Below are 12500 nucleotides of genomic sequence, written 5' to 3'. Positions count from 1 at the left end.
TTTTACTATTACCTGCAGATTGTCTTCAGGAACTCCCAATCACAAGCAGACCCTTCTACTGAAGTTCCTTCAGCATTAGTATGTAGGTTAAGTGTGGGCTGGTACAGAGAGGAGTTATGTGACGGTGGATGAAAAACGAGAAGTCGCTGAAGTAACAGGAATGCTTTGGTAGCGTGGACAAGAGGAGATTTCTGAGGTAAAAAAAAAAAGGTAAAGCAATTTTTTTTAAGTGAAGGTCATCATCATTAAAAGAATTGTGCACTTGGATTTAGAAATTGGACCTAAAAAAATTCCAGGTCTAAAAAACAAAGCATACCCAGGGTTCATGGAGAACTATGACAACAATCAAAAGTTGTATGAAATCCCCAACCTCACTATCTTCAAACCAAAACAACCGTGTATGGTAATATTCAGTAGAAACGAACTTTGCACTTTCTTATTCCATGCTGTTTCCACATTCCTTTCTCTAACTTGCTTTAATTAATTTTTTTTTCTGCAAAAGCTAGGAAAGTAAACTCCACTGAAACTGCTGGAAAGAGCACGGTGCAGCTAAAATTGGCAAGCTGGCCTGAGAGGAAATAGCTAGAAAGATATTTTGATATCTTTTTTTCCACACAAAAATATGACCTGCCCATTTCACTTGCTTTGCGGTGTCCTTCAAGCAACAGTGGCAAAGGGGCCAAAGTAATCTGTGGAATACATGTAGTTATAGTTTTTTACTTACCTGCAGTTGGTCAATGACTGTGCAGAGCAGAGATGCTGGTGGGTACCTCACAGAGGTCATAAAAGACTTTATAACATGCAGGACAGTAGACTCATGAGATTCCTCTAAATAACCATCAATTGAATTCATAACATATCCTGGGAACTCGGCAGCACACACCTGCAACCAACAGAAAAAGATTGCTCCTCCCCAAAAGTATTTCAAAAATATGAAATCCTGTGTGCAAGACATAGAAACTGGCTTTTAGGCTTTTATATACAATTGAAACCCTTAACAGGACCCATACAGGAAGCAAAAAAGTCTATAATCAGGCCTCCATAAATGAGGCTGGATGTTGACAAGAGTATGCATTAAGAAGCATTTGTCTTCTTGTTGAAATTAGTGGAGAAAATCTGAATGATAAAATACTTGTTGTAAACGTCTGAAATAATTTTTTACAACCTGAGGGAAAAAATGCAATCAAAAATCAATCAAGCTAATTAAATTATACATAGTGGAGTGTATGAGATTATGTAGTAGCAAGAGCTACTGGCTCACGCAAATCGCACCTTGTGTGCTTTTGAACTGCACCCATTCAAAGTTGAAACTGGTCTCCATTTGTCCACACAAGTGAAATCTACCCTGTCATTGATAAGATCCTAAAAAAAAAGCAATTATAATAAGCTTAATTATTATTGTTGAAAGGTGGCATTTTTCAAGTGGCCAAAGAGTGTAATTTATCATTTAAAGGATCACTGCTGTATCCAAGTACCTGTCTTTGCTTCTTATTCAAAGATTCCGAAGCACACAAGTGCTCAGACGAAGAAGCCTTTGTCTTTGTAGGAGTTGATGCAATTGTAGACAAGTGATTTTCTTTCCCAATTCTGGACAGCATGGCATCACTGCCCAAGTCAGGTGTGTGTTTCAGTCGGCCAGCAGTCCTCTGGAGTCTTCCAACAGCTGCTAGACACACTGGTGATTTGTATGATGTAATGAGGAACACTGCAGGTGGAGGGGTAGGATCCTTTCGTTTCATGAAACAAAAATTAAAGCCATGCCTTTCATCAGCACAGGAACTAAAGGTGGTTTCCTTAAGTTTTTATCTTTACCAAAAACTTATTGAGCAAAAATTGCAGTAAAACTACTGAACTACAAATGAGACTACATGTAATTTCTGACCCTTACTGGTCAACAATTATGTGAAGAAATCCCACAACTGTAGTACATGTATATCACAATACTTCTTTTACACGATGCTGTCCAGGTGACACTGCCTACGAATTACAGAGGTTTAATATCCAAAACACCAAAAACTGTAGTCTTAACATAAGAAAAAAAAATAAAGCATTACTCAGCTGACAACCTAGGCCAGTTGTAACGATCCTTTTGGGGCTCTACTCAAAAGCAGTTTACGATACTTGGATGTGTTTATTGTAAAGAAGAATTATTACTCATGCGCAGCTAAGCGCATGAGGTGCAAAATGCCCTCTGTTTCTTTTTGTTGGTGTCACATTAGTGCATGTAAATTTATGCTTGCATACATTTATATGCATAACTTAACATGGGATGGTGGGTAGGGGATTATTAAAAAAAAAAAATAATAGCTGCTGAAAAATGTATTGTTGTGTCAGAAAAACTAATTGAAAGACTTGAAAAGAAGTATTAGAGTCTTAAAATGTATAAATTATATGCTTGGAATATCAGTCCATTTTGCATGAAAAAATAAACAGTGCATGTTTGAAGAAATCAAGCATCCGTCTCATGATTGTTTCAAGCTCTTATAATAAGTAGACTTGCCACAATTCCACCTCGTGAGAATCCCAGGAGAAAATGTTTTGGCGATCGAAGTGTCCAAACTTTGTGGGTGTAGTCGTGATTGTACAGAGCTGTTAGAATAAACCTTTTTCAATTGTGGAGCCAAAGGTAATTTGTTGACATTAAAAGACAAAATTCTTTTTTTTTTCTAATCTGTTTTAGGAACAAACACTTTGCACGAGAGCAGGGATCGACATAAAGATCTAGTGATCTTTGAGAACCTTGGAGCAGCTTTGAGAATTACTTTGAGCGAAACTGAGAATACCTGAGAAAAACTGATCCGACTTTTAGCAATCTGAGCTGTTCTTAGAACTGCTGTTATTGTCAGTATGGGCATACTGTGCCCAGCCCTCCAAGTTGGTTGCCCAAATTAATTATTGAGATCAACAATGCAGCAAGATCTTCATCCATCTCAGTCTCTCTCTGTCTCTCTCTCAACGAAACATTACTGCTACTGCTCTGGTGATCGTCGAACTTGCTAGTGCAAGAAAAACCTGCAACCTGTCAAGATTTTCATGCCATACTTGAGAAAGACGAGAAAAGTGGCAATGCCACCGATGTTTTTCAGGTTTAAAAGTGAAAAAGAAAAGATTGTGGCAGGTTTACGTATACGTAGAAACGTTTGGGTCTAATACAGGTAAACCTTTTTACTGGTTTAAGTTGGGTTGAAAATAAATTTTCAAAACGTCAATCAATGCCGCTTGATTCCCGTGGAGCTTTTGTGAAAATTGCCGTGAAACAATGAATTAAACCACCGCGGCCCAAAAGCTTTAAATTTTTTTTAGAGCAAGGCATCTTGATCTGGACGAAAATGATCGCTACAGGACAGAACTACGATAAAGTATTTTTTCCTTATATTATCAGTAAAATGTTTAGTGGAGTGAGCTTTTTGTGGATTCGGTCGAAGCGCCAGTCACAGCATTATTTGTTTAGGGCACGAAGTGATTTGTAACAACACCAAAGACAATGCAGGATTCCTCTATTTCTAAACCAAAAACAAATAACATGATATATTTCCCCTTTTTATTTCGTTATTTCATATACAGGGGAAAAACAACCATAACCTAAAATTTAATATATTTTAGCCAAGCAGGCGCAGCCTCGAAAAGTCGTAAAAATATTAAATTTGCATAAACTGTGATTCCCGGGTTCATACAAAAGTAAATTGCGCAGCTTTGCCGGCCCCGCTTTACCACTTTCAGAGCAGAAGTAACAACTCTTTTTTAAAACTATAACCAAGAAATGCCAAACTCCACGTTCCAAATTTAATGCTATTTTTGAGAAAGAATCCAAATTCGTGCAGCCGCCCGCCGTCACGTACAAAGTCACGGATTATGTTACATGTGAAGTCATGTGGAACGGCCCTTTCAACCGATTGTTTCGTACGAAGAAAAAACTTTTCCGAGGGGTTTTGTAAACTGTAACCACCAGCATATTACAATTTTTAGCCGCCTTATCTGCTAGAAATACAATTTGTGACCTTTCACGCGAAAAGGGGGCTTTCACGGCTCGCGAATTTACTATTTCACTCCGTGAAATTGAAATTTCACGGTAAGTTCACTGTTGCTCCAATTCTTTTCACTCTGCTGAGTGAAAAAGTTCACGGCGTGGAATCGAAGACCATGAAAATAATGAAGTCACGTCGTGAACTCACTTATGTTCACGCCGTGAAATTGTTGCAACGCCATTTAGAATAACAGGAAAATTCGTGGTCTGGTTTTGGAATTAAAATTGCGGTAAACAAGATAAACAATGTTTTGCGTCGGAAATCGAATAATGGTATTTATATCTTCTCTTGTGTGCAAAGGTTTAAGTTTTTATGGGGCGCCGTTTCGTTATTTTCGGCGAAATCGAAGTTGGTACGATTGTTTTGCTTTGTTGATGGCACGACGATCTGTAATGTGGATGAAAATGACGCCTAACACGAATTACACTACCGAGCAAAACAGTTTATTTCTTACAGTTTCTCCTGTAGTATAAACAATCAAATACACTAAAAAAAATTAGTGTAGGAGGAGAGGGAAGCATCCAAAAGCGCACTAGACACCATACAAGGGATGCTCCCCAATTCTGCATGTAATCAACGGTTTGGTCAAAAATACGCAATGAAACATCCCTGATGTGGATCTTAAATCCCTTCAGGAGTACCCAACGAACACTTTTACTGAATTCATCTGTTATTGACATACACGATATGTGGGCATCGATTAAGACATTTTTGGTTAATATTTAACTACCCTGGGAAATAAATATCCGCTCTTCAGAGCCAGCTAGCAAGAGATTATTTTCCGAGGTCGCCAGCCAGCATCCATTATTTTGAGGCCTTTTCCTAGCCAGGAAATTGTACATTTTGCTGTGGGCGCCAGCCAGCGGCATTTATGATGTTGAAACCCTTCCCAGCCAGCGATAGTTATTGGAAATTTTCGTTTTGCCAGTAAATAATGCTCTTACGCCACCCCCCCGCCCCCCCCCCGCCCACCCACCCACCCCCCGAAACTGTAACCAAGGCAACAAGGGCACAATAATAAGACAGCGTGTTCATTTCTTGAAGCGGACGATCGTGTGATTTACTTGGAAAGAAAATGCATTATTATTGTGCTGTCATCGCACCATGAGTAACAGACACCAACGCAAGCTCATAAGAGGTCACATCCAGGTAGTCTGAAACCAAAGCAACAAGGGCACAATAATAAGACAGCGTGTTCGTTTCTTGAAGTGGACGATCGTGTGACTTACTTGGAAAGAAAATGCATTATTATTGTGCTGTCATCGCACCATGAGTAACAGACACCAACGCAAGCTCATAAGAGGTCACATCCAGGTAGTCTGAAACCAAAGCAACAAGGGCACAATAATATTACAGCGTGTTCATTTCTCGAAGCGGACGATCGTGTGATTTACTTGGAAAGAAAATGTATTATTATTGTGCTGTCATCGCACCATGAGTAACAGACACCAACGCAAGCTCATAAGAGGTCACATCCAGGTAGTCTGAAACCAAAGCAACAAGGGCACAATAATAAGACAGCGTGTTCATTTCTTGAAGTGGACGATCGTGTGACTTACTTGGAAAGAAAATGCATTATTATTGTGCTGTCATCGCACCATGAGTAACAGACACCAACGCAAGCTCATAAGAGGTCACATCCAGGTAGTCTGAAACCAAAGCAACAAGGGCACAATAATAAGACAGCGTGTTCATTTCTTGAAGCGGACGATCGTGTGATTTACTTGGAAAGAAAATGTATTATTATTGTGCTGTCATCGCACCATGAGTAACAGACACCAACGCAAGCTCATAAGAGGTCACATCCAGGTAGTCTGAAACCAAAGCAACAAGGGCACAATAATAAGACAGCGTGTTCGTTTCTTGAAGTGGACGATCGTGTGACTTACTTGGAAAGAAAATGCATTATTATTGTGCTGTCATCGCACCATGAGTAACAGACACCAACGCAAGCTCATAAGAGGTCACATCCAGGTAGTCTGAAACCAAAGCAACAAGGGCACAATAATATTACAGCGTGTTCATTTCTCGAAGCGGACGATCGTGTGATTTACTTGGAAAGAAAATGTATTATTATTGTGCTGTCATCGCACCATGAGTAACAGACACCAACGCAAGCTCATAAGAGGTCACATCCAGGTAGTCTGAAACCAAAGCAACAAGGGCACAATAATAAGACAGCGTGTTCGTTTCTTGAAGTGGACGATCGTGTGACTTACTTGGAAAGAAAATGCATTATTATTGTGCTGTCATCGCACCATGAGTAACAGACACCAACGCAAGCTCATAAGAGGTCACATCCAGGTAGTCTGAAACCAAAGCAACAAGGGCACAATAATAAGACAGCGTGTTCATTTCTCGAAGCGGACGATCGTGTGATTTACTTGGAAAGAAAATGTATTATTATTGTGCTGTCATCGCACCATGAGTAACAGACACCAACGCAAGCTCATAAGAGGTCACATCCAGGTAGTCTGAAACCAAAGCAACAAGGGCACAATAATAAGACAGCGTGTTCATTTCTTGAAGTGGACGATCGTGTGACTTACTTGGAAAGAAAATGCATTATTATTGTGCTGTCATCGCACCATGAGTAACAGACACCAACGCAAGCTCATAAGAGGTCACATCCAGGTAGTCTGAAACCAAAGCAACAAGGGCACAATAATAAGACAGCGTGTTCGTTTCTTGAAGTGGACGATCGTGTGACTTACTTGGAAAGAAAATGCATTATTATTGTGCTGTCATCGCACCATGAGTAACAGACACCAACGCAAGCTCATAAGAGGTCACATCCAGGTAGTCTGAAACCAAAGCAACAAGGGCACAATAATAAGACAGCGTGTTCATTTCTCGAAGCGGACGATCGTGTGATTTACTTGGAAAGAAAATGTATTATTATTGTGCTGTCATCGCACCATGAGTAACAGACACCAACGCAAGCTCATAAGAGGTCACATCCAGGTAGTCTGAAACCAAAGCAACAAGGGCACAATAATAAGACAGCGTGTTCATTTCTTGAAGTGGACGATCGTGTGACTTACTTGGAAAGAAAATGCATTATTATTGTGCTGTCATCGCACCATGAGTAACAGACACCAACGCAAGCTCATAAGAGGTCACATCCAGGTAGTCTGAAACCAAAGCAACAAGGGCACAATAATAAGACAGCGTGTTCATTTCTCGAAGCGGACGATCGTGTGATTTACTTGGAAAGAAAATGTATTATTATTGTGCTGTCATCGCACCATGAGTAACAGACACCAACGCAAGCTCATAAGAGGTCACATCCAGGTAGTCTGAAACCAAAGCAACAAGGGCACAATAATAAGACAGCGTGTTCATTTCTTGAAGTGGACGATCGTGTGACTTACTTGGAAAGAAAATGCACAGTAGTAGGTAGCAAGGATTGACAGGCCTACACAACTCCTTAACAATAGAGATTTTTGTACCGTATTTCCGGTTTTTGAAGTTACACTCTCACATGAGGCTATTGTATTGTATTTTTGGTCTTTGACCTCTTTAAAGTTACGCTCTCACAAGCACGTCCTTGAGAGATTTTCCTCGTTTGAAGGATATGAGTGGTGGCTCTTTGAAAATTTGCCGTAGAGAAGGCTGATTTTGTATCAAGTGCCATTTTTCTAATAAAACTTTTTTAAGGTGTGGCACTCCCGGATGATACTGTGTCACAAAGGGCAAGATATCCTTTGGGTCTTCATTTTTTTGTTTCAGCGCTGATTCCCTTTCTGTAAATTTAATGTCCGATAGAAGTGTCTCAATCAGACGTTTCGGATAACCTCTAGCAAGGAGACGTGATTTAAATTTGTTAATGTTCTCTTCAAAAGTTGTTTTTGAAGAGTTAGTGCGTAGGAGTCTTAGGGCTTCGCCCTTCACGAATCCTTTTTTGACACCTGGTGGGTGGCAGGAGGAAAAATGGGTGTACTGAAAGGTTTCAGTTGGCTTGAAGTGTGTTTTTACATCCAGAGTGGATTGATTTTGAAAACGTTTGCCTTTGTATACAACAGTGTCTAGAAATGTGGCTTCAGTGTTCGAGATCTCAGCCGTAAATTTTATTGTAGGGTGGTGTGAGTTTGCTTGTGTGATGAACTTGTCTATATCCTGTTTGCTGACATCCCACAACGAAAAAATGTCGTCAATGTATCGTTTCCAAATCAGTGGCTTTATGACGCTTTTGCTAAGAATTTCTGTCTCGATGTAGGCCATGAAGATGTTTGCGAAAGCAACGGCCATTTTCGTACCCATAGCGGTACCGTGAATTTGAAGATAGTTCTTTCCGTTGAATTGGAAAGAGTTTTCTTTAAGTATAAGTCTTAGCATTTCTTTGATATAGTTAGTGGGAATTGGAGGGTTATTTTTGTGAAAATTTTCGTACGCATTGCATACTGTAGTGATTCCCTCTTCTTGCGGTATATTTGTATATAGACTTCTGACGTCCATCGTTACAAGGAAAGTTCGTTTTCCCATCTTCGTCTTTTCAATGAAGTTGATAAAATCTGTGGAGTCTTTCAGATAAGACGTTTGTGATGTGGAAATAGGCTGAAGTAATGTGTCAACAAATGCTGATATTCTTTCTGTAGGCCCGTTACAACCAGAGATTATTGGTCTCCCTACAAGAGTAGGCTTGTGGATTTTAGTAAGGGTATAGAATTCAGGTATTCGCGGTGGATTTGGTGTTTGAGACAACCATTTTTTAGTCATGTCATCGATATAGTTGTTACGGCTTAATTCTGAGATCAAGCGTGACACTTTCGTATGTGTTTCTTTCACTATGGGTTTGTCAAGAGGCTTGTAGTTATTTAGGTCATTGATTTGAACTTGGCCCTCTTGTATTTTATCATTTTTATTCATGACAACAAGTGTGGTTCCCTTGTCCGCCTTTTTAAAATTTAGATCTTTGTTTTGTTTCAAAGCGTTCAGTGCTTTTCGTTCTTTGCGTGACAAGTTGTGTTTTGGTCTGGTTATTTTTATCTCCGCAATTTGAAGTTTGACCTCTTCCAGGTAGTGTTCTAATGTTACTGATGGCACAGGCGGCCCAGAGTCGGAAGGTAAACAATTATAAGGATTTGTATGGGAATCTCGATAACAGACTGAAATAGATATTTACCCGCAAAAGTTCTCAATAAAAAAGCCGCACTTTATTGTCATGGTGAATTTCTTGCTTTTTGTGTGCTTTTTTGCCTGATTGAATGCGATTTAAGCGACTTCTCAAATTCCCGAATCGTCACTCTTCCCTAAATAAAGGAAAGGCTGGCAACTCATTTCTAACTTACCTCAGATCTCGCCGAAAAAATTCACACTTCTCCGGCATCAGTCACGCTCAAACTCCGGCGATGGCTACACGGATAAATTTACTTCCCCTTGACCAAGTTTCAAGGTCCAGCGAGTATCCATTGCTGAGAAACTGCGAAAAATATTCAAATTTTCAAACTCCTTCGAGGCTCGCTAACAACCAATTGGACACGGCTGGTCAACGGTTCACTGAGCCTCCATACGGTGAGCGCAAACCTACGCAAGTGTACCCATAGTTGGGCAGAGCTAAAGAAATCCCAGACTAGTCCCCAAATACCTGCCTGGGGTCATGTTCGAGTTTCTAAATCGGTGAACGATATTAAAATTTCCACACTGAAACCTTAAACACAGCTCCCATCGCTTTGGTTGCCCCACCGCATGTTATAAATCCGGATTTTCATCGAACTCCGTAAGTACTGAAGCTGTTTGGATGGAGTTTGAAACGCAGTCGAAGGTATTTACTAGTGTATGAAACACAATCCTGTTTTTTATCCGTCAACAACTCACATTATCATGACTGCAGAAGAAATTCATATGAAAAGGTCGCTGCACCTTTTCAGCCTTTTGGACACATTTTTCTGTTGAGAGTCCAGGGAAAATGCCATCGTTGAAATCATCTGTGCTTTGTTTTTGCGCTTCCAGTTGCATTGAAATGTTCAAAGTTATTTCTCACACCGGTGCATCAAGCGATATCGATCGAAAACCAACAATTATTACTCGGAATACCTGAAAGGTATCCGAGTTACAATCTCGCTTGTCTGTTTTTTGGACAGTAGAAATTACGGTGCGGTGATTTCTTTGGCTCAAAGCAATTCACTTAACAAAACTATACTTTTTCCAACAACAACAAAAAAACAGCCGTGGTGTCGAGTGTCATCGGACGAGAGGATTTTTGCACGCGCGAGGCTTCAAGAGTTCGATGAAAATCCGGATTTATTATATAGATATTGATGAAATACCAGGATTTCTCCTATTACTAAAAAATCATATCTTCACCGCGCGCAGTGAACGTATCATTTTTATCTTTCACATGTGAGGATATTGCTGTCGTCATGGTAACGAACACGATTAGCCAATATAACGCGAGCTTCCTCTTCATTGTACGATACTTTTGTGCTTTAATATAATTCTTCTCTACTACATTAACATTTTTATTGCAAATTTTACATTATCATGATTTGTTTTTCATAACTTTCATATCTTGTTTCATGTTACACAACATGCGCGTTTTAGTGGTTGGTGAACACTTTTTTATCATTTCGAAAATGAATAAAACAAGTTGTTTTAAATCTAGACATTTCATCAATATCTATATAATAAACAGAACATTACATGGCCGCTTGGGGATACGAATTTTATCTTCTCGTGCTGAAAGTATCTCTCACTCGTTCGCTTCGCTCACTCGTGAGAGATACTTTCAGCACTCGAAGATAAAATTCGTATCCCCGCGCGGCCATGTAATATCCTCTATTTATAACATGCGGTGGGGCAACCAAAGCGATGGGAGCTGTGTTTAAGGTTTCAGTGTGAAAATTTTAATATCGTTCGCCGATTTAGAAACTCGAACATGACCCCAGGCAGGTATTTGGGGACTAGTCTGGGATTTCTTTAGCTCTGCCCAACTATGGGTGCACTTGCGTAGGTTTGCGCTCACCATATGGAGGCTCAGTGAACCGTTGACCAGCCGTGTCCAAATTGGTTGTTAGCGAGCCTCGAAGGAGTTTAAAAATTTGAATATTTTTCGCAGTTTATCAGCAATGGATACTCGCTAGACCTTGAAACTTGGTCAAGGGGAAGTAAATTTATCCGTGTAGCCATCGCCGGAGTTTGAGCGTGACTGATGCCGGAGAAGTGTGAATTTTTTCGGCGAGATCTGAGGTAAGTTAGAAATGAGTTGCCAGCCTTTCCTTTATTTAGGGAAGAGTGACGATTCGGGAATTTGAGAAGTCGCTTAAATCGCATTCAATCAGGCAAGAAAGCACACAAAAAGCAAGTAATTCACCATGACAATAAAGTGCGGCTTTTTTATTGAGAACTTTTGCGGGTACATATCTATTTCAGTCTGTTATCGAGATTCCCACACAAATCCTTATAATTGTTTACCTTCCGACTCTGGGCCGCCAAATCAGTGGCTTTATGACGCTTTTGCTAAGAATTTCTGTCTCGATGTAGGCCATGAAGATGTTTGCGAAAGCAACAGCCATTTTCGTACCCATAGCGGTACCGTGAATTTGAAGATAGTTCTTTCCGTTGAATTGGAAAGAGTTTTCTTTAAGTATAAGTCTTAGCATTTCTTTGATATAGTTAGTGGGAATTGGAGGGTTATTTTTGTGAAAATTTTCGTACGCATTGCATACTGTAGTGATTCCCTCTTCTTGCGGTATATTTGTATATAGACTTCTGACGTCCATCGTTACAAGGAAAGTTCGTTTTCCCATCTTCGTCTTTTCAATGAAGTTGATAAAATCTGTGGAGTCTTTCAGATAAGACGTTTGTGATGTGGAAATAGGCTGAAGTAATGTGTCAACAAATGCTGATATTCTTTCTGTAGGCCCGTTACAACCAGAGATTATTGGTCTCCCTACAAGAGTAGGCTTGTGGATTTTAGTAAGGGTATAGAATTCAGGTATTCGCGGTGGATTTGGTGTTTGAGACAACCATTTTTTAGTCATGTCATCGATATAGTTGTTACGGCTTAATTCTGAGATCAAGCGTGACACTTTCGTATGTGTTTCTTTCACTATGGGTTTGTCAAGAGGCTTGTAGTTATTTAGGTCATTGATTTGAACTTGGCCCTCTTGTATTTTATCATTTTTATTCATGACAACAAGTGTGGTTCCCTTGTCCGCCTTTTTAAAATTTAGATCTTTGTTTTGTTTCAAAGCGTTCAGTGCTTTTCGTTCTTTGCGTGACAAGTTGTGTTTTGGTCTGGTTATTTTTATCTCCGCAATTTGAAGTTTGACCTCTTCCAGGTAGTGTTCTAATGTTACTGATGGTTGAACTGGCGGTTCCCAATTCGATTTTACATAGAAGGGATGGATTGATTTGTTTTGCCCACGAAAAATGTGTTTTAAACGCATTCTTCTTGCAAAGGCTTTATAGTCCTGCAAGAGCTGGCGCTTTATTTTGTTTTTCTTTACTGTGGCAGTGGGTATAAATTTTAGG

At 39.8% G+C, this 12500-nt stretch overlaps 2 protein-coding genes across 12 annotated transcripts in view; one reads left to right on the top strand and one right to left on the bottom strand.

Moving 5' to 3' along the window:
- Nucleotides 1-12500, bottom strand: part of LOC137987863 (SMC5-SMC6 complex localization factor protein 1-like) — a 42909-nt gene that overhangs the window by 27651 nt on the left and 2758 nt on the right. The window contains exons 1-6 of one of the 3 annotated variants that reach the window (XM_068833938.1): nt 5255-5339; nt 5090-5179; nt 1476-1727; nt 1273-1362; nt 725-883; nt 13-191 (exon numbers count right to left, since the gene is read on the bottom strand). In XM_068833938.1, the coding sequence (XP_068690039.1) occupies nt 13-191; nt 725-883; nt 1273-1362; nt 1476-1598 (551 nt within the window). In that variant the 5' untranslated portion in view covers nt 1599-1727; nt 5090-5179; nt 5255-5339. Of the gene's footprint in view, nt 1-12; nt 192-724; nt 884-1272; nt 1363-1475; nt 1728-5089; nt 5191-5254; nt 5340-12500 lie in introns of those variants that run through there. The other 2 variants (XM_068833939.1, XM_068833940.1) reach the window with 2 other exon arrangements.
- Nucleotides 11007-12500, top strand: part of LOC137987865 (plastin-3-like) — a 43740-nt gene continuing 42246 nt past the window's right edge. For 8 of the 9 annotated variants that reach the window (XM_068833947.1, XM_068833952.1, XM_068833948.1 and 5 more), the window contains exon 1: nt 11020-11213. The gene's annotated coding sequence lies outside the window, so the exon portion shown is untranslated. Of the gene's footprint in view, nt 11214-12500 lie in introns of all 9 variants that reach the window. The other variant, XM_068833955.1, reaches the window with a different exon arrangement.

Source organism: Montipora foliosa, unplaced genomic scaffold (genome assembly GCF_036669935.1).
Source record: "Montipora foliosa isolate CH-2021 unplaced genomic scaffold, ASM3666993v2 scaffold_393, whole genome shotgun sequence".
NCBI classification, from domain to species: domain Eukaryota; kingdom Metazoa; phylum Cnidaria; class Anthozoa; order Scleractinia; family Acroporidae; genus Montipora; species Montipora foliosa.
Note: the sequence above shows the minus strand (reverse complement) of the source record. Positions and strands in the feature narration are given on the sequence as shown.